The sequence below is a fragment of the Rhipicephalus sanguineus genome, chromosome 10, assembly GCF_013339695.2.
Source record: "Rhipicephalus sanguineus isolate Rsan-2018 chromosome 10, BIME_Rsan_1.4, whole genome shotgun sequence".
Classification (NCBI taxonomy): domain Eukaryota; kingdom Metazoa; phylum Arthropoda; class Arachnida; order Ixodida; family Ixodidae; genus Rhipicephalus; species Rhipicephalus sanguineus.
In genome coordinates this window covers 24,876,142-24,898,695 of record NC_051185.1, presented here as the reverse complement: position 1 = coordinate 24,898,695, position 22,554 = coordinate 24,876,142, and the positions used below count along the sequence as shown (strand labels likewise).

At 49.9% G+C, this 22,554-nt stretch overlaps 1 protein-coding gene across 1 annotated transcript; it reads left to right on the top strand.

Moving 5' to 3' along the window:
• Window positions 1-252: 252 nt before the first annotated feature.
• On the top strand, window positions 253-22,409 carry LOC125756138 (microtubule-associated serine/threonine-protein kinase 2-like). Its single transcript, XM_037674163.2, has 6 exons — window positions 253-512; window positions 2,864-3,131; window positions 4,992-5,157; window positions 9,211-9,383; window positions 13,015-13,085; window positions 21,910-22,409. Exons 1-6 carry the CDS (start codon window positions 269-271, stop codon window positions 22,407-22,409), a joined length of 1,422 nt encoding a protein of 473 aa, XP_037530091.2. The 5' UTR covers window positions 253-268.
• Window positions 22,410-22,554: the final 145 nt, after the last annotated feature.

The following is a 22,554-nucleotide window of genomic DNA, read 5'->3' as shown; positions in this document are numbered from 1 at the left end:
TAGGGCATTTGCGATCCATTTTCGGGATTACCAGACACAGGGCTACAAATTACAGTAAAAAAGTCGCAAACAAAACTTTCGCTGTCAGGGGTCCTTTAAAATCGAAGTGAAATATTTTATACGTGTTGTCTGACTCCGGTGTGTGGATAGCGTTGACACTGCGGGCCAAGGAAATGAAAAAAAAAGTCCCTTTTTCGATATCTCAAAATCGTGTCAGTACGCCTTTAAAAAAGTACGTGTCTCTGTACGCGCTGCCACAGTCGACGCCATGGAGGAAAAGAAGCGTACGGCGGCCAAGATCGTCACCTCGCTGTTCCCGCGCATCCCGAAGGTTACCACAGTGCTGCTGCAGTTCTACATCACGCGGGAGGGCCAGCTCGCACTGGATCAAGAGCCGCTCATGTTCTTCTGCCGGGAACAGGTGCTGCTCGCCGCGCAGGAGATCCTTGACAAGCTGAACAAGCAGGTGATCACGTACCAGGACGTGCGAGACATCGCCGAGAACCTCATAGGTATCCTATGAAGCTTGTCCTGCAGTAGACGGCAGCGTCGGAACAGATAGCCTAGCGCGTGCTCTAAAGGTCGACCCACGTGGAGCGATTTCCCAGCGAAAAAGCAATTCAGCCAAAGTTCCACGCTGTCGGGCAGCGAAGCTGAAAGCGCGCGATTGTATGCGATTGGCTAGAGAGATCGCGTGGTGTCGTAAATCCGCCGCTAGATTTAAAATGCGCGCGCGTATACTTGATTGGGTAAGGTGAAATCACGTGATCTGCGAGCTCGGGCAATGGTTCTCTGCAGACGCCGACTACTACTGCAGCTACTACTACTACTACTACTACTACTACTACTACTACTACTACTACTACTACTACTCCTCCTACCACTACTACTACTACTACTACTACTACTACTACTACTACTACTACTACCATAGGTGTGCGCAAGGTTCCCCTTCACGGGGGGCGAAAGCGGGCGAAGGTTCATCGCAGTCAATTTATGGGACAGGCTTTGCCCCCCCCCCCCCTCTTAGGTGACTAGGGGGGGCGGCCGCCCCTCTGCCCTCCTCCCCCCCCCCCCCGGCGCACGCCTATGACTACTACTGCTGCTGCTGCTACTACTACTACTACTACTACTACTACTACTACTACTACTACTACTACTACTACTACTACTACTACTACTGCTGCTACTACTACTACTACTACTACTACTACTACTACTACTACTACTACTACTCCTACTACTACTGCAGTAAAAGCTCATTAATTCGGAAAATCGCATAATTCGGACGGGTTCCCTGGTCCCGGCCAGCATACGCGTTGTTTAATGGCATCAAACTCTCGTTAATTCGCTCACATTCGGCCGCAACCCGGTTGATTCGGACGATCGTCGGAGCACGCCTAGTGCGAAGCGACGCAAAGGAACGAAAACGGCGACCGCCGAAACGGTCGTGGGCTTTGTGAAAGGCGTCGTCGCCGTCCACTATCCCGTTCTCGGCACGTATATTAAGACATGGGTTCAGAGCCCGTTTCGGCTTAAGACACGGGGGTCTTGAGCTGCGGTCACACTGGGAAATCGCGAATGACGAAGATTGCGGCTTACGCTGCTCTTTCGCGAAATAGACCCTGTATTTACGTATTCCCCAAGAAAATGAAAGTGCACTGATGTTAAAGTCCTTTATTGTTACTTGATACTTTTAATCACTGGGCATTCGGTTTATTCGGAAAGTCTTCCCGGTCCCGTGAAATTTGAATTAAACAGCTTTTACTGTACGATCGACACAGGCTAGCCTAAGACAGTTTCGATGTAAAATACACGTTCAAGCAGTTGTCCGAAGTTTTGCGTATGAGGGTTTTCTTTTCTTCTCTTTTTTTTCTTTTTATTAACAGCGAAGTTAAAGGGACACTAAAGAGAAACAATGAATCGGTTTAGATCGATAAATTGTGCTCTGAGAACTCTAATGTCGTTAATTTCGCCATCATAGGTTTATTATAGAGAAGATCAAGGTCAAAGTTTCATTTCTAAATTTCGCGCCGAAATCTTCCTGCGTGACGTCACGGATTTCAAAGTGTATTTATCGTAATTCGGCGCCATTGGCTCAACAAAATTACCCCAAAACTTGGTATGTTAAGTCTATGGCCCCCTCAGAGGACAATGTATACTTCATTTTTACCGATTAGGAACTACGCAGTCCCTAGTAGGCACCGTCAATCAAAACATGTTACGTAATGGCAAATCGTGTGCAAACTTCAAAGTGGCGTCGCCACCCACATTTTGTTTTTGTGCGTTTTCCCGCTTACTAAACGTCTTCTCGCAGCATGCGTAGTGTTTTTGGGGTTGTGAAAGAGTACTTTACTAATATGAGAAAAAATCATTTTGCTCTTTAGTGTCCCTTTAAGCTTTTCGTTTGTCCGCGTGGACCGTACAGAAAACTCGGGCGGCTATGCGCCACAGCAATTTGGGCAAGCCCCACTCCCGAGTACAAGCATTTATAGGAACCACATGAATGCGCTGCTGGTAAGAAAGGGAAGTGGGGCTGGGGAGGAGGGAAAGGAGTGGGAGAGGGTTAAACATAGCATAGCCATACATAGCATAGCGACAGGCGGGAAAGGAAAGTGAGGAAGAGAAGAAGTGATGTGAGAGAGATAGGAGGAGGAGGGCAGATGGTGAAGCATAGGATATATACTTGTTAGTACAGTACAGAAACATGGTAGGAAAGGGAAACGACGATGAGGAGGAGAAAAAGGAGGAGGGGAAGACCACCAGTTCCGCTGTCTCCTCCGTCTTCGCACCACAATAGAGCGCAGTTGCCCCAATTTTTTTTCGGTTCTAAAATGAACACATCTCGCTGATGCATGGACAGGGTTGCACAACCTGGCCTACAAGAAGAGTCCCGAGATCGCCAAGGTGACTGGCGACAACATTCGCAAGCTGATGATCATCGTGGGCGAGCTGGCCACCTCGCTGGAGAAGGTGTCCGAGGTGCCGCCCACGGACTGGATGGGCATCGGCGACACGGTCGTGGCCAAGACCGCGACGCTGAACATGGCTGAGGTGGCGCCCTTCTACACGTACATTCCAAAGATCAAGGACTTTCTTTCAGTCAAATTGCTCGGTGCCGGCGGATTCGGGTAAAACACTTCTCCTGGTCCCGTCCTCCACTCGCGCTCGCATTAATTTCTTTACGGGTATATCAGGCCACCCAAACTCACCTCAGCTAGCTGTCCGCAGTCACGAAATTTTCTCCCGATGGTCCGGTATGATGAAGGTTAGAGCGGGGGGGGGGGGGGCGATTTTAGCATAAGTGTCAGCGCTAATGTTACCATTTGACAGAGGGACTTTCCCATGCCTCATATATGGGTAATTACTGAAGAGGATTTGAGGTCGGGTTGCGAGAAACGTGCCGACACTGATCTCGAGAATGACTGAAATCTGCAAATCTAGACGCCGATCCTGAATTATAGAGTTCTGTTCCACGGTTGTGTTTTAGCACATGGTGATGGGATCGGGTGCCTCACGAAAATAAATGCTTTAGACGAGTCGCGTCTGTGTAGGTCATGAAAATACTTATTGCGAAAAATGATACGTAAATAGTCATGTGCGGAACTGGTCGCCAGTGAAAGATTCGCGGGCTGAGTGTTTGAGATCCCTCATCTATATCATAATTGGCTACACTGCAGTTAACGACTATATTCTTTAAATGCAGATATTGTAGTGAAAACGGACACTTGTATACAAATGTTCGCTTTCACTGACCTTCGTTACACCTCAACAAAATGTTTCTGTCTGATATTGTTCATTGTTTGAATCGTAACTACCCGTGCGTACTGCATTGAAATGCGCAATCTGTTTTATTTGGCTGCTATGAAGCCGTCCGTTGTGTAAAGGTGGCCAGGGTCACCTCAAGCTGCTAACTGCAGCTTTTATTGCCTGGTCATCCTCTCAACTCAGTGGCAAATATATTCTATTCAATTACATTCAATAATGTCCCCTATATACCTGCCTCGACTCCATTGTATGTCGGATTCAACAGGTTAAACCATAGGCCTGCGTAAGGTTCTGCATTAGTGGGGAGGGAGGGGGGGAGGATGTCTTATATGACAGCCTCCTCTGAAGCTACTAGCTCCTCGTGTTCGTGTAACATTTCCCATCATGCTCCTGTTTCATTTTCTTTTTTGCTACGCTCATGGCAAAAAATAAAAAAAGTAAACAAGAAGTGACAAGCGCGCGCCTAGCGTCCACAAGCCAACCTCCTCGGACCCCACCATGGCCTCCGAGATGGCGGGCGCGCGGCTCGCCCGCCATCTCGGAGGCCATGACCCGCACTCTTCCTCACTCTCCATGCGCTGGTCACAATTCCCAGCATGCTTCTTTTTCATACTTTATGGCTGCGCCTCAAAATTTGCACCTGACGCTCCCTCCAACTTTTTTTGCCTGCGTGCCTGAGACGCTTGATAGGCCTGATTGTATTATTGAGTTCTCATCGGAGGTAATAAAATTGAGGTCGCGTAAAGTACGTTTGCAAAGACGTGTTAACGGAGAGTGCAGATGACGACGCACTGTATAGTTCACAAAACGAACAATCCGACGCGATCTCGAACTCGGAGTGGATATGGTGGCGCCATCTAGCAAAAGCGCGTTAAGACGCTTCTTGCTGCAACCACGAGTCCCGCGCGCAGTAAATTACCCGAATAGCCTTGAAGCCCTCAAAATGCTTCGTATAAACATCAAACCCCGGTCGCACGTATCTCATGCGTAAAAGCGCCCGTGTTTGATTTATGTTTACAGTATTACTAGGGGTGGATAGCGCTAATTTTAGCCGTTCTGTAAATAATTGCACAGGCAACAATGACAGCGGTAGTGTAATGGCGGTGTTCCGGCCTGGCTTTTCTTTTAGAGTCTATGCTAACTCTATGGCTACTATGGCTGCACGCCCTCCCGGAGGCCGTGCCCGATATGCGCTAATGCTTTGGGACGATCATCCGTCGCAGCGCTGTGTACAAGGTGACCTACAAGCCGACCAACCTGGTCTGCTCGATGAAGCTGGTGCCGTGCGACAAGTTCCAAAGGCACAAGCAGGCCTGTATCGACAAGGTGTGCGCGTCCGTCATCGGGAACCCGTTCCTTGTGAAGTACTACTGCTGCTTCGCTACCCGCGTAAGTACACGTCACAGGGACCCCTGTACAAAGCCCCGTAGAAGCCCTGCAACAAGCCCTGCAGAAAGCCCTGTACAAAGCCCTGTAAAAAGCCCTTAAAAATCCATGTAAAAACCATGTAAAAGCCCTGCAAAAAGCCTGTAAAAAGCCACGCGAAACACGAAATACAGGGTCTGTTCGTAAAGTAATGAGACTTGGCCTGGTAAAAAGAATCCATTAACTCCTTAGATGCCTCATCGAACGCGAAAATTGACCGTCGGCGGCGTCAGCGTCCCGCGGCGTCGGCGTCAACACGACTGATGCAAAAAAAATCACGTGATGGCGTCACCATATGACTTCATAATGATGTCACAGATCGCCAAAATACGACATTTTGGCGTCATGGCGTCACTATGACGTCACATGATGACGTCATCACAATACATCATCGCTTGATCAAAGGTGGGCCGATCACGGAGGCTGTGCGACAACCGCAAGAGGCGCAGAAAGCTCTCGGAAGGTGGCCGGTGAAGATCGGTATATCAGCTATATCGACTGAGAAGAAAAGGATCGTTTTCGCATTCGTGTCGTCTTGCGCGAATCCATAAGGGACGCTGGGTTTTGATCCGACAAGTACATATGTAAATTCTTAAAATTGTTTTCTTGGGCGTCGATACATCGATTACGACGCGGTTACCGGCTGCAAAGACCCCCTGAAAGCCAACTGCCATGCTCGCAGACTCTATGACAGCCCATTTGGATGGCGGGGGCACCGTCGAAATCATGACCTTTCTGGCTTCTGTTGAGCTTTGAAAACAGGAAGAAAGTTAACATGAGTGCTGATGCAGTCCTGATACAGCCCTTTTTATAGGCACTTAGGACTTGGCCTTTCACTTCACGCAAAGCAAAAAAAAAAAACAAAAAAACTGATATATCATGTCACTAATATTCAAAAGGACACTAAAGTGAAACAATGAATCACTCTAAACATAAATTTTTCTTTGAGAACTCTATTATCGTTAATTTCGCCTTCATAGGTTCATCAATACAAGTTAAAATAAAGCTCATATGTTCATTTTTAAGTTTCACTCCGAAATCTGCCCGTGAGAGTGTCAACGTGACGTCACGGATTTCGAAGTGTTTTTACGTGGCGAAGACGCGTAAAATTTGGTGAAACTTGGCACATTAAGTCGCTGGCCCCATCAGAGGACAAGGTACCACATTTTTGCTGATTAGCAATAATATGTAGGCTTAGGCGACGCCGTCACAATCTACGACGTAACGGCGGGGTTCGTGCAAGAACTTCAATGTCGTGACACCACATTCCACGCTTTCTCGCTGACCGCGTTTCTTTCGCGTTTTCTCGCTGAGCGAGCGCATCTTTCCGGTAAGTGCTGAGATTACGTTATTTGGAAAAGGTAACTTACGAATAAGGAAAAAGAAAATGAAGACGCTTGCACTCGACCGCGCAAGACTTGATAAGCGAAGCTGGTCGATTATATTAGGAGGCTCTATCGGCTAATGCTATATAGGTCACCTGGCTAAGGCCCGCGGTTTCAAATTTGGTTTAAGCAAGGTCATTTTTCAGCTTTTTATGGCTCTTGGATCGACCACCTTCACAGTTACCAAGTTTTGCGCGGCCGAGTGCAAGCTTCTTTATTTTTTAACACGAAAGTGTTTTATGCCAGGGTCCACCAAGTACTTCCGTTACAGGATATGACGATCATGAACGGACGCCGAGGGGTGAGAAAGAAAAAAACCAAGAAAAAGATCCGCCGCTGGGAATCGAACCCACGACGTTGCGACCGCGACGGTAAGCGCTCGACGCTAAACCAACTAAGCTACCTGGACACTTCACGAACGCGCCTTATATCTTTCACACATTCTTTCTCGCACGGTGCTCTCCGTTGGCGGTGTAGGTAGGCGGGGCGGAGCGGGGCGGTACCGCCGTCCGTGAGAGGTGAAAAGAAGTAATGCGTCACGATCGACACTTACTTGCGCTCACTCCGAGACTGCGCGCGATATCGGAGGTCATGGTTAAAGCGTCTAGATACCAACAAGGGACACTGGCCGCGCTGGGGTCGCCGAGGCACCCCAGACGCAGTTACGTTCTTTGCCTTTCGTTTCGTGTCAGCGTGCGCCGGCTCATCGGAGTAGCGCAGCTTCCACATGCACCAACGGGATTTCTCCGCCGCCGACTACTTCGATTGCGAGAGCACCGACTAACAAAACTGCTGCAATACGCGTTGCAGAAAGGACACGATTTCGACGGGCGAATGTCGCGCCTTGGTGGAGCGAGACAGAGGCCAGCGGGACGCACGCGTTTGCGGCTCAAGCTAAAAACCTCTACCAACTATGTGTCAACATGGGTGCATCCACGCCAATCGGTGCTATAGCTGCCAAACACGAATAGACTTTGTACAAGCTCTCATATATCACTACATGATAAGCACTACTACTGTGTAGACACGTTTCACTTTCGTGTTATACCGATTCCTATACAGAGGGATCAGCCATGTTTTTTTTTTAATACTCGGCGCGGTTATACTTAGTCATTTCGGTAGCTTCGACGCGGCTCCTCCGCAGCTGTTACTCTAGCACTTGCGCGGCTTGGCATGACGCCACATCAGCTGTCGTGGCAGCTAGGTGCAGCGGGTTCCTTTGAGAGATCGGCTTGGAGGTGGCTTCTCCGTTGCTACTGCTTCGGCGCTCGCGCGGCTTGGCATGACGTCACACCAGCTGGCGCGGTAGCGAGACGAGGCGAGGCCAGGTGGTGCGCAGCTGTGGCGTCGGAGGTTGCTAGGCAACAGCGCGACGAGGTTTCTTGCGGGGAACAGCCGTTTCTACGCCGTGCTTTTTCGCTGTTACAATTGCTTTCCTCCTTAGTGTCCCCTTAAAGCAACACTAAAGGCAAATAACAGTTTATCTCGGAGTGAAATGTGAATGTTCGAGAACGTATAAAACGTCGATGTTATGTACAGCAGCGCTTCAGAAATCGAGAACAGTAAGCGTACGACACTATACGCGCCACCAGTGGAACATTCTGGAACGCAAGTTCGGTGACGGTAGCAGGCCCTCAGTACAATCAATCGCAAGTACTCAAGTTACCCGGGACAAGAAGGAACATCGCAGTGCACTGAACTGCAAGACGGAATAAAATGCAACTTGGTCATTTCAGCCTGATTCAGGCAAAAAAAAAATTACTTCATGACGGTAACCCCTAAGAACGACGCAAGTTCCGCTTTCGCCGCGCTGTGCTCTGAAGCGCCGGCTATAGGGCAGTAAAGGGTGGGAGCATGGCGACAGTCGCGTCAGAACACCGTTCTCGCAGGTGGGTGGTTTGAATAGCGCTTTGTGCAGTACATTAAAACGTGATTTTCTTTCAAACTGGGCATTTCCTTAGCCCGAAAACAAGCACTACGAGGTTTCTGCAACGCTTTGCCTTCAGTGTCTAATACGCCGTTCAAACTGGAAAATTTAGTGTCATTTTGAGCGAGCGCGATGTATCTTATGGCGGAGTTCAATCCGGTGTTGGTGGCGGTGGTGTGCGGCGCGACCACCATGACTGCGCATGCGCAAACCCTCTCTCCTACCCCTCCCCTTCGTAACGCCGCGATGAGCGCCAGCGCATGCGCGTCCCCTCCCCCTCTCTCCTCTCCTACGCTCCCCTTCTCGCGCGTCTATCGACTGCGTTCCCCGCTCGCCCTGTGAGAATTAACGGCCAGGCTAGAGGGAAGACACGACGCGCGTAGCGTTCCTCTTCACGACGCCCCGGTGCGTGCACCCTCCTCTAGCGGAAAAGTCGTGAAACGTCTTCTCATCTTAGAGGCTTTGCTTCTGGCAATACCGGTTCTCCCGGCACCTGCCAAAACGGCAGAGGGCAGCACAGGAAAATGAAAGAGGCGGATTATGGCGACAACTGAGAATTTCATCTCAGATTTGATGCGCGATGTATCGCTGCTGGGGAGTCGGTGTTCCAAGTGGCTCTCCACTCCCCCGCCGCCGTTGTCGATATAATGTCTGCAGTATAGCGGTATTTAGGAGAAGATATAACGTGAGGTTTTTCCCAACCAGGACGCCTACGCCACCGTGATGGAGTACATTTGCGGCGCCGACATGATGCGAGTGTGCGACAAGGCGGTGTACCTGCCAACCAATGAGTGCCGCATCGTCATGGCGCAGCTTATCCTTGCCATCGAGCACATGCATCTCAGGGGTCTGCTGCATCGAGACATCAAGGTATCCAAGTGAGTCTCTCACGCCCCTCGCTTCCGCGCCGTTGACATCAAGCTTTAAGGCCGAGACAGACGGTACGATTTTACATGCGATGTGCCGGCCGACGCGGCGTTGGGGGAGAGGGAATGGTGGCTTTCCGATGCTATGAAAGGTCACCATTCCGGTTTCCCCACCGCCGTGTCGGACGTCGCATCGCATAGAAAATCGTACCGTCTGTCTCGGCCTTTACACCGTTCCGCTTATGTAAGGGGCAAATTTTACATAGGGGTCGCAACCTTTGAGCTTAAAGGGCCCCTACACCACCCATAGGTCAAAATTTATCTGTGGTGTTGCAGTTGTGCACGAGTCATCAACAAACACGCAGCCGTGAGAATTTTTCGAAACGGTGCCGTAATAGCGGTGTTACACGCGTTTGATGATACAAAAGAGGCCCTCGCTCGTTTCGCTCTTTCCTTCACTACGCTCCGTTCGTCGGCTCGTCTCTCCTGCTGGTCGAGTGCTCCTCCTAGCCTTGCAGGGGCGTAGCCAGAAATTTTTTTTCGGGGGGGGGGGGGGGGCACCTCCTTGATCTGAAATGGGGGTTGGGCAGGCAGATGTGATCGAGTGTCATTGCGTGCTCTCTATGCCATGGCAAAAAAAATTCGAGGGGAGGGGGGGCACGGTCCCGGTGTGCCCCCCCGCCCTGGCTAGGCCACTGTAGCTTTGTGATGAGAAGAACGCCTAGAGCGCGTATCTACGAGCAGACAATGTGGATGACATGACCAGACGCGAATGGTGACGTCACGGCCAAGGCTGCGGTTACAGAAAGGCCCGGATAGGACAAGGTATTGTTTCTCGGGCACGGTCCCAGTGTGCCCCCCCGCCCTGGCTAGGCCACTGTAGCTTTGTGATGAGAAGAACGCCTAGAGCGCGTATCTGCGAGCAGACAATGTGGATGACATGGCCAGACGCGAATGGTGACGTCACGGCCAAGGCTGCGGTTACAGAAAGGCCCGGATAGGACAAGGTATTGTTTCTCGGAACTTGTTGCGCGCCCGCGGCTCGTAGCGCTGCCTCGTAGGACATTGCTGATAGTGACGCCATTCTGAACACAATGCGCACGTTTGCTTGATATGTTAAAAAATTATCCTAGGCGGCTTAGGGGCCCTTTAAACTGATACTGGAGCAAATTTTTGTCGCCGTGATTTCCAGCCACACTGAAATATTGTATCCTGAAATCAGTAGACGCAATCTTCATTTCAGGGAGAAACTAGCGGAAAATAATGAATTTAATTGCGTTTTCCGCAAGCTGCCGCGTCTAGCGGCCGTGTCGAGAACAAGAGGAGGTTACGTTTGGTTGACGTTTAACGTTCCCGGAAATGGGCGTGTCAGTCTTTTTAGGAAAAGAAACATGTGACTCTGTCACGGTGTAAGAATATACTCAGCTGATGACACTGTTCCCCCAACGCATGGGAAACCGCAATCCACGCGCGTCCAGATAATGTTCGGGTTCTTATCAGATGACTTGCAGTTTCATCGGCGCCGTCTTAGAGGGCGCTACGAAAAGCGGGGCAGTCGTCTCCGTAGCAACGCGCATGCTGCTGATAACGTGAATTTTTTCTTTGCCTTTTGCTGGATAATGTGCATCCGCCAAGCGGCGTCGAGGGGCGAAATCGAGAGAGTAACAGGAGAGGGCACGGCGAGCGCGGCGGCGATGACGCAGCACCACCGTGGTTCGGCTACTCGCGGGCGCTCTCCGCCTCTAGCCATTAGATGGCGCACCGCTCAACGGACCCATGACCGAACATTATCTGGCCGCTTAGGCGCCCGCAGTGTCAACACCTGAATATTCGTACACCGTGGTCTCTGTGAACCTTCACTCGCCCTCCACGAAAAAGAGATTAGGTTTTTGAGCTGTTAACCTGGGACTTTTCGACTCGTGGCGGAATTTACTTGCATTTCATCATTTTGCGCACGTGATGCTTGTTTTGTTTTGTTTCTTTTAGTTACGTTTCTCAGCTATATCTTCCGGTGCAATAAACTTACCCACAGTTAGTTGTTCGTCAGCGCTTGTGTTGTGTGCTCACTTTTTCTTCGTCCCGTTTTTGCGCTGTTTCCCCTCTGCTTCATGTACCAACTGGCCCCTCAGAAAACCCTTCTGCAGTCTTTTTAGCCGTCGCCTGCGTCTCTCAATTCGCTCCGCTTCCACTACGGTTCTTCGAAGCACACGAACGGCAGCGGCAGCGAACAATGCCCCTGGGCGAGGCACGCCTCGGCGCCGTTGTGAAAGAGGGAGAGTAAAAGAGAGGTCGAGAAAGGGAAGTGGCAGGATCGGAAAAGATGCACCCTGAATCTGACACGGAGACAACTGACGTCACGGCCGTCGATGCGTAGCCGCCGGGCGCTGAAAATCCTTAAAAAAAAAAACACAGCCAATGGATCGAGAATATGTGAAATAACCTGTTTACTGAACAGATCCCGTCTTCTAGGAATTACGATGTTTTCATAATTTTTCCCCATTTTTTTGTTCAGAATCCCTGTAATGAACGAAACGAGTTAAAGGGGCGGATACTCCCACGGCATTTGGGCCGTCGGCGTCGGCGACGCCGGGAGGTTCTGTATAAAATCCAAATCGATAACATCTCACCGCGCGTCGTATGTTCCTTGTGCGAGTGAAAGCGTTCTAGGGCTACAGATGATAACGTTGCTCAACCGATGAAACGCGCCGGCACTCTCCGTCGCGCGAAAGGCGCGTGGCAGTGCCTTCGAGGTGGGGGTGGGTGACTTCGCATCTCCAGCACGAACTCCGTACATTTACCGGTAGGGGCGTGGTACGTCGCCCGCGCGCGCCGTATTTTGTAGCGTTAGCTACACTGCCCTAGCCGAGCCATTTTCGCGTGGCTCCTCAAGAGCAGTGCTGCGCATGCGCGAGGATCAGTGATCTCACACAGCTGGCGCATCGGAGCCGGCACCTCCCGCGCACTCCGCCGCTGCCGCCGGTCTGCGCTTTCCAGAGGAGTGACGTCGTAGCCGAGGTAGACGTACTGGCGCCGGCGCGCGCGCAGCTATTCGCCTTCGCTGTGCAGTCGCCGTCTGTCACTGCGCTGGAGCCGCTTGATAGCGCCTCTGACTGGCGTTTGCCAGTGTGGTTTAGCCATGGAGAAGGAGAGCGCAAATGCTGCTTAATGACACAGAAGAGCGGAGAAACTTAACTCATCGGATCCCGAAGTATTTGCCTGGCAAAATAAATATACATGTGCCACATAATATTTATACCATGTGTGTGTCATTGGAGCAGCAGTAAGCATGATAATCAAGTTAATCCTAGACAATCAGGAAAGCCAAGAACAATCAGCTGAACCTTTGCTAATGCTACATTATCCTGGCATAGCCGAGCTAAGCCGCTGCAACATTTTTTTTACAGGGAACAGCAGACGGCTCATACCTTTGTACATGTAGTAGTGTTCTCATCGCAAGGTTTGCATTGAAGAGGCAACACGAAGGTAGCTTCGCTCGCTGCAGCGGCCATGCTTCCTTACACCAGCGTTTTGTTGAGTTGCGCGACGTCGCATGCCAAGAAGGCCTTACTTAGCCTAATATTCCAATTCGTTGCTACTGCATTCATTACTTTGCCCTTGCAGCGAAACTCACTTTTTTTTTCAGCATGATGATCTTTCCTGGAGGGCGAGTGAAGGTGATTGACTTCGACACGAACAAAATCTGCGTCGGACACTGTAAGTCGTAACATTCGCATCTTATCATTGCTGAAACTTTCGAACGTTTAGAGCTTGCCACACTGTAAACCACTTTGCACCCTTAAGGCGGTTTCAAGTAAGCAAGACACCCTTTTGCCTAACCAGAATTTGCAAAAGTGAGGGTGTAAGCGTGTTTTCCTTTCCCAAATAGCCTTTAAGAGGTAATGTTTCTGCCTAAAACACCCTTTAGGAGCTAAGGGTTATCGAAACACCTGTGGCCCATAATACAGCGCGCCGGATGGTACCTGGGACTCGCTGATTAAAAAGTTGTTGGATATTAGGCGAGTTTATAATAAAAGATCTGTCCCTTTAGGGTTATCTACAAGCACACCATAAATTTACGCCTATTTTGTTAATGTTTAATGTTCATTTATACAGAACAGAAATATTCCCATTGGCACTACACGGCGGCTTAGCATACTGTGGCTCAGGCACGTAGCCAGGATTTTTTTTCGGGGGGGCCCAAGGCCTAATTGTTCGAAAGACAGTCTTTCCATGGCAAAAACAAAAATTAAGTTGCCTGGAAATATAGAGGGCTGGACAAATTTCGGGGGGGGGGGGGGCGGGCCCCCCGCTTCCCCCCCCCTTGCCTACGTGCCTGCTGTGGCTATATATACCAGATGGTCGGTGTAAGGCTGTGTAGTGCCAGTACTCCGTCCATGGGGTACTTTACACGATGTTATGTTGTGTGTATGGTTGGGCGCATACGTGCACCTTCTATGTTAATGTCATTGTAACTGCATGTTCCCTGACTGGTAGACTTTATTTTTTCACTGTTTTTCAGTGATAAGTGTGTTCAGGCCATTGGCAACACCCCGTGATAAGGGTGTTAGACCATGGTATGAGTGTTTTGATCCGTGTTTTTTTATCTGTGAAAATACCTTTTTCTTAAGGTGTCAGGGTGTTTGTTAAAGACCAGATAAAACCCCCTTAAGCGTTTAAACTGGTTTACTGTGTACCAGCAAAATGGAAATTGACCGAAATGACTGAAATTCAAAAATGGGCGCGCACTTCTTTTCGGGTAAAACAAATCCACCACGTGTCTTCGTAGCGGTATGTCTTAAAGGGGCACTGACACCAAAATTTTGCATCTTATTTTTTTTGTTGTTGCGATAAGTAGTTAACGACCCACTTATCACGGCGGGAAAGCTCGTTTGCTCGAGGGCGCAACCGTTAATTATTTGGAGACGGTTTTATAGCGCCAGTCGCAGTTTCGGTTTCAGAGAGCGCCGAGGAAGGCAGGACTTAGAGTGGTGGCTGTGTAAGCATAGCTGGCTACGTGAGCACACAAAACCGCGTGCACATGAGCACCGCGTCGACAACTCTTTTCAACGAAGGCTTCCTGGTGGTGCTACAATGTCCTCTGAGGCGTTGTAAATATGCGTGACCCCCCCGAGATGCACTGCCGAGGCTAGGACATCAGCCTTTGTACTCTCGTGCAACTCTCCCCTTGTTTCCGTTAAAAAGGTCTAGGAGTCAGTGGGAGAGAGCGCCCGCAACAATCGTGGCAGCCAACACAAACTCGTGACGCAGGTGGCCGTTGGTTGTTTACTAGGACACCGAAGGCGCGTTTCGCGTGGAGTGGGGCGACGCGCACTTTAAACGTGATTTTAAATATGTTCTAGGCTATATTATCCGTTGATATTTCGTAGATGATGCTTGTGTGTCCACATAAATCCATCACACGGGTTATCTCGCCTTCGAAATTTTGTGTCAGTGCTCCTTTAAACTATGCGCAGCAGAACGTCCTGGACAAACTGACAACTGTACTGAATTCATGGTTCATAGCAGGGATCATAGGCGTGCGCACAGAGGGTGCAGGGGGGCGCCCCCCCCCCCATTCACCTAAGAGGGGGGGGGGCGCAAAGTCAGCCCTACACATTGACATAATACGGAGGGGGGGCGCTGCGATTCGGGGCGGGGCGCAATGTCAGCAGCCCCATACATTGACATAATTGGGAGGGGTGGGGGGGGGGCGCTGCGACGATCCTTCGCCCCTCCTGAAGGGGAACCCTGCGCACGCCTATGGCAGGGATGGATGTACAGATCTGTGCGGTAACAGCCAGCAATATCATCTACGATGTACTTAAATAACTGCTTTATTTGTTCGCTTGCCCCCATTTCCCCGATAGGGCAGGGGCTCCTGAATTTTTTTCTTTCGCAGGACGGGAAATTGAAAATTCACAACCACCCGTTCGTAGTACGAAACCACAAGGAAATCCATGCTGATTTCTCATAAAGGAAAGGTTTTCAGTTCATGGAAAATCTGTCCTTGTCAGGTGATCGATCGAACTCGGGACCAACGCCTTTCTGGGGTGGGCGCTGTACCAACTGAGCTAACAAGAATGCTAGCAAGGGCTGACTTCTGGCCTTGTTGGTACGACATATCTGAAGTGTTTAGCGCAGAATTATTCTGTGCCAAACACTTCTCGTCCCGTCTTGATAATTCTGCGCTAAACACTTCAGATAAGAGTGCTAGCAGTTGACAGCCCGAGGTCGAACCACATGATTTTACTTACTCAATCTGTTCAGCTGAAATTTTCCGCGCATCAACTTACAAACACCTTGGTGTTTAGCTTTGTACTAATCTTGCATGGTGTGCTCACGTCGATAAGATATGCGCGAAAGCTAACAGAACTCTGGGATTCTCGCGTCATAATCTGCATCATTCCCCATCTACCATTCGGCAGCGGGCCTATCAAACGTTTGCACGCCCACAACTGGAATATGCTTCATCGATATGGTCTCCTCGTCAGCAATACCTAATAGATAAACTGGAATCTAAGATCGTGCAGCCCACTTCATAACTTCTAAGCGTATTCTTGATTATAGCATTACGCAAATCAAAAAGCGATGTAGCCCTTACTAACTTGGATTCACGCCACTCTGCTACCCTTCTATGCCTCTTTCATAAGTGCTACCAGTAAAAGTATTGAAGGACTCTGGTGCTACTATAACTCGTGGACCAGTCGTCTCTCGCTTGAAATTCCTTCGCCTACTCGCTTGAAATTCCTTCGCGTACATCTACACTGTAAACAAAAATTAGCCGAGATGGGAGCTTTTCCAGCACATGAGCCCCCAAAACCCCCATGTCCCAATCATTTACTCCGTGGTAGCGGAGTGAAGTCGGCACATGTCGTCGAAAAACGCCCCTTGCTTAATGAGGGAGTTTATGAACGACATGACCTTGTTAAACTCCCCACGGAGTTTTAGGTCACGTGGTTAGAAACTCCCTATGGGAGGTTTAAAAAGTGTTTTTGGTCGTGACGTGCGTGCCGTGGTTAAAAACTCCCTATGGGAGTTTTAAAAACCATTTTTGGTCGTGACGTGCGTGCGTGTGTGAATGTGCGTGTAGCACGCCGGTGTGAAGCTCCAGTGCCTTGTGTGGGTCGCCGTGTGAGCATTTGTCGACAGACAACGAAGTTATCAGTGCAGCGAGGATTTGCAACGGCCGGTTGGTTTGTGTAGACGTGTAGGACTATTTTCTCCACTGAACCGTTCTGGTCAGAGACAAGTTCAACTCGCGCCAGCGTCCGACCGCGAACACATCGAGCTGGCTGTCCCGTGTTTATTATCCCGTCAAGCGGCAATGCCCATGCACACGAGTGCAAGCCTCCGACACGCCACCGATACCTCGCTTCAATGTGCCGAGTTACGAAGAAGTGCGAAGAATAATTTCATCGGTAACAAAAGTAAGCTGTTGCGATCGTCAGCGGGTTGTTTCTGGAGTTTCACCGGCTAAAACATCGAAGCAGTAAGAAGTAGGCTTCGCGACGTCGTCGGCATCAAGCCGGCCGGCGGCCGGTGTGAGAGCTGCGCCGGCGACGCGCTCGCTCCGACCACCGGCAACGCTTGCTTCTCGGAGTGTCACCGAAACGATGTTTCACCGGCTGCAACTTCTAAGCGGTAAGAAGGCTTCGCTACGTCGTCGGTACCAAGCCGGCGACGTAGCAAACTCGCACCGCCACACCGGTCGCCGTGGTGAGTTCTACGAGCTCGCACCGGCCACCGGTGAAGCAAAGAATGTGTTTCACAGAAAATAAAAGCTGCTGGAATGAATAAGCTTAAATTGTCTCCTTTGCCCCATGTAACCACCGCTGTCAAACGTCTATCGAGAAGGCGAGCGCCTATACGAGACAGAATGAACCAACGTGCGACCGCCGATGTACTGCGAGCAACAGGAACCGCGACTACGAGCCGTCTCGTTCATTGTAAGTGCATCGCTCCGTAGCTTAACGCGGACAGCGGACTCGAATAGCGGCAGTGTGTGTAAAAAAAACGGCGACGAAAACTGTACAGCAGCAAGTATTTTGTGATCGCGAGCTGTCGTTCATCGTATAGCCGTGCCGTACTCCTGGGAGAGGCCTAGCGACGCCGTCGGCCACAACGCGGTATACCGGCGGGGCGACGCATTTCTTCGCCGGTGTTGCTCGTGAATGTGTGCCGCTGAAGCGTTCGTGCACGGCCGCTCGTGGTTCGTGCACGATTATATGCATTTTACAGACTCACGCACAGTACTGCTAAGGCGGATACATCCCATGCGACAGAGTGCCAGCTGATAATCAAAATTCGCTAATTAAGAAGGCGTTGAATGTTAGGCGGGTTTATAGTAAAAGGTAGGTGTGCCTCAGTGGTATCTATAAGCTCATCACAAATTTACACGTACGCCATGAATGTTTGTTGCTTAATTTCGGGGAAAAGAAGTGTCCCATCTGAGCCACATTGGAGGTCAAGATGTGGTGCCTATATATACTCGGTGACCAAAGTTTGGTTGTGAAGCGCTGGTGGTGAGTTGTTGTCAGTTTGAGTGTTGTATTACTTTGCGAACGTTATGTGCATGTTTGTGTACGTGTAATCCAGTTTGCGTGTTTCGATGCTAATTTAATTAAAGAGCGAAAAGCATTTTTTTCTCTTTGATGGTTATAAATATTTACTCCCATATTTACCTGGAAAAGCTCCCCTATGGATGTAAACAAAAACTCCCCTCTGTCCATCCAAAAACCCCGTCCTGTTGGGGAGTAAATTTTTTACTCCGTCCGGACGGTGTTTTTAAAACCCCCATCAGGGCGTGCGCTAGAGGACAAGCCATTTACTCCCATCTCGGCTTATTTTTGCTAACAGTGTAGTCGACTTCATAATCATCTCAGTTACAGACGCATTTTAAAGCGAAAGCTGTTACCAGATCACAACGGCAGTGCGGTTGTTGGCCGCCGCCGGTGTCCGTAACCCACGCGCCGTAACCACTATCGCGCGAAATTTTAAAAAATCCAGAATCGGATGGGATTTGAACCCAGGCCCTCTGCGTGGCACTCGGGTAGTCTACCACAGAGCCACGCTGGTGTTTGAGACTTATTTGCAAAAAGACCCTATACAGGCATCATGTCGGGCAAGGAATCGCGTTAGGCTATGTAATATAGCGTTGCAGGAGAGTAAAATAACAACCAGTCATCACACTATGCTCATTGCGCAGCGAGAGTGTGGTTTTTTAATGCTTCCCACCCACTGCAACATGATCAGCCATAATTCTTCATCGTCATCAGCCACATGCAGCATCAACAAAGTGCTCGTAATACTTTACAGATGTGTAGTGCACTGTAAACGAAAATTAGCCGAGATGGGAGCTTTTCCAGCATATGAGCCCCTAAAACCCCCATGCCCCAATCATTTACTCCGTGATAGCGGGGTGAAGTCGGCACATGTCGTCGTAAAACAGCCCTTGCTTAATGAGGGAGTTTATGAACGACATGACCTTGTTAAACTCCCCACGGAGTTTTAGATCACGTGGTTAGAAACTCCCTAAGGGAGGTTTAAAAAGTATTTTTGGTCGTGACGTGCGTGTCACGTGGTTAGAAACTCCCTATGGGAGTTTTAGAAACCATTTTTGGTCGTGATGTGCGTGCGTGTGTGTACGGGCATCTGTTTGCAGCGACGATTTGCAGCGAGGATTTGCAACGGCCGGTTGGTTTGTGTAGTCGTGTAGGACTATTCTCTCCACTGAACCGTTCTGGCCAGAGACAAGATCAACTCGCGCCAGCGTCCGACCGCGAACACATCGAGCTGGCTGTCCCGTGTTTATTCTCCCGTCAAGCGGCAATGTCCCATGCACACGAGTGCAAGCCTCCGACACGCCACGGATACCTCGCTTCAACGTGCCGAGTTACGAAGAAGTGCGAAGAATAATTTCATCGGTAACAAAAGTAAGCTGTTGCGATCGTCAGCGGGTTGTTTCTGGAGTTTCACCGGCTAAAACTTCGAAGCTGTAAGAAGTAGGCTTCGCTACGTCGTCGGCATCAAGCCGGCCGGCGGCCGGTGTGAGAGCTGCGCCGGCGACGCGCTCGCTCCGACCACCCGCAACGCTTGCTTCTCGGAGTGTCACCGAAACGATGTTTCACCGGCTGCAACTTCTAAGCAGTAAGAAGGCTGGTGCCGGCGACGTAGCGAACTCGCACCGCCACACCGGTCGCCGTGGTGAGTTCTACGAGCTCGCACCGGCCACCGGTGAAGCAAAGAATATGTCTCACAGAAAATAAAAGCTGCTGGAATGAATAAGCTTAAATTGTCTCTTTTGCGCCACGCAACCACCGCTGTCAAACGTCTAGCGAGAAGGCGAGCGCCGACACGAGACAGATTGAACCAACGTGCGACCGCCGATGTACTGCGAGCAACAGGAACCGCGACTACGAGCCGTCTCGTTCGTTGTAAGTGCATCGCTCCGTAGCTTAACGCGGACAGCGGACTCGGATAGCGGCAGTGTGTGTGTAAAAAAAAACGGCGACGAAAACTGTACAGCAGCAAGTATTTTGTGATCGCGAGCTGTCGTTCATCGTATAGCCGTGCCGTACTCCTGGGAGAGGCCTAGCGACGCCGTCGGCCACAACGCGGTATACCGGCGGGGCGACGCATTTCTTCGCCGGTGTTGCTCGTGAATGTGTGCCGCTGAAGCGTTCGTGCACGGCCGCTCGTGGTTCGTGTACGATTATGTGCATTTTACAGACTCACGCACAGTACTGCTAAGGCGGATACATCCCATGCGACAGAGTGCTAGCTGATAATCACATTTCGCTAATTAAGAAGGCGTTGAATGTTAGGCGGGTTTATAGTAAAAGATAGGTGTGCCTCAGTGGTATCTATAAGCTCATCACAAATTTACACGTACGCCATGAATGTTTGTTGCTTAATTTCGGGGAAAAGAAGTGTCCCATCTGAGCCACATTGGAGGTCAAGATGTGGTGCCTATATATACTCGGTGACCAAAGTTTGGTTGTGAAGCGCTGGTGGTGAGTTGTTGTCAGTGTGAGTGTTGTATTACTTTGCGAACGTTGTGTGCATGTTTGTGTACGTGTGATCCAGTTTGCGTGTTTCGATGCTAATTTAATTAAAGAACGAAGAGCATTTTTTTTTTGATGGTTATAAAAATTTACTCCCATATTTACCTGGAAAAGCTCCCCTATGGATGTAAACAAAAACTCCCCTCTGTCCATCCAAAAACCCCGTCCTGTCGGGGAGTAAATTTTTTACTCCGTCCGGACGGTGTTTTTAAAACCCCCATCAGGGCGTGCGCTAGAGGACAAGCCATTTACTCCCATCCCGGCTTATTTTTGCTTACAGTGTGGGTACCTCGCTTCTCCGCAGAAAGACGAATAATGGCACAATGGGTGCTTCCCTACTACATATAAATTATAATTTGTGGCGTAGTGGATACCTTGCATGTGTACTTGTATTACTTTCCCCAAGAGAATTTAAAACGAGCTCTAGAAAGGCCGCTCTTCCAGCTTTCGATTTGACTGTGCTGCGCGCTCAGCGCAGGCCCGGTGCTTTTTTTTTTCAACCGCACACAGTGATTCAATAATTCCGCATCGCCGCGCGCCATCGTATTATTGGAGTAACATTCCAGATGAAATTGTTTGCCTAAATGATTCTGCCAAACTTCGTTAGCAATTACAAGTTTATATGTTCACTTGACGTTCTATAAGGATGTTTTTTTCTTTTTTTTTTCGTTTTGTCTTTTGCTGCATTTGCTTATAGTGTGTTTTTTCCGTCCAATGTACAATTTTTTTTGTTTCACCTTCCATGCAGTTTCTTTTATGTTTTATTTATTGTCATTTTTCCGTAACCCCCTCTACTCAATGCTTCTCTGAGGCATGTAGGGTAATATGAATGAATGAATGAATGAATGAATGAATGAATGAATGAATGAATGAATGAATGAATGAATGACAGAGACGGACTAAGCGCTTTCTTAGAACCTTTGTAAGTGAAGCATACCCACCACCGCACAGACTAGACAGATCTCAAGAAGCACATTGAGAAGATTACAAATCGGAACCTTCCGAAACCAAGCGCATTTAAACAGAGAAAATTCCAGACAATACCCCGAAGCGAGCTGTAAGCTCTGCAAGCACGAACAAGCAGACATGGCCCATATCTTACGGAAATGCTCAGAGATAGTAGAAATATACAGAGAGGACTACACAGGACCGGACCTTCTCGAGGAGCGATGGCTCTGTGGCTAGCTCGGATCTACACGACCACCCGTGGGCAATCCAGCGGGCTCGGGCAGCGGTGAAAAGGCTATGCCTCCCGCACATAATGTGGGTGGCCTGATTGGCAGGCAACCTTGCAGGTGCTTTTATGAATAGTTTTCTTTCGTCCGTCCGCTGTAAGGGTTGTAAAAATGCGCTTGGTGCGTCTCTGTCCTGTTGTCCTGTGGTTCGCGCTGTTTCTATAGACACGTACCAACCGGCACAAATAAGCACTCTAGTGCAACCCATTCGCAATGTTTCTCTTTGCCGGGTTTGCGCAGTTGCTAAGCGCGTCCTCAAGGGCTACTTCACTAGGACGGCGTTCGAGTTTTACGACGGTGAGTCGGCGGGTACCATTCCGTACATGGCCCCCGAGATCCTGAAACGGAGGCCTTACGGACGCTCCTGCGATTGGTGGTCGGCGGGCGCCACGTTATACAAGATGATGACCGGCCGCGTGCCCTTCCGCGGCGAAACCAAGCAGGAGCTGACGGACAAAATCATCAACCAGCCGCTCAAGTGGCCCAAGGTCGAGGAGCACCCGCACTCGGCCACGCCCGAGGCGAAGGACATGTGCTTCAAGTTCCTCAAGAAGAACCCCGTCGAGCGGCTAGGATCGACCACGTACGCCGAGATCCGGGAGCACCCGTTCTACGCGGGCTTCAACTGGAAGAGGCTGCACACCACCAAGGATCTGTGCAACATCCCCGCCATCACCGAGTGCATGGCCAAGAGGAAGGACTCAAAAAACATGGAACATTTCAGTGAGTGCGATAGCTAGCGTGTCGCATCGTATTTGTAACGTGTCGCATCCACGTAAAAGGCGGTATGCCAGGCCAACGCCTCCTTTATGTACATACTTGGAACGTCGCTCCCCCTTTCTGTAGAGAGCCTTCTGCCGCAGCCAAACGCGGAAACCAGTGTCA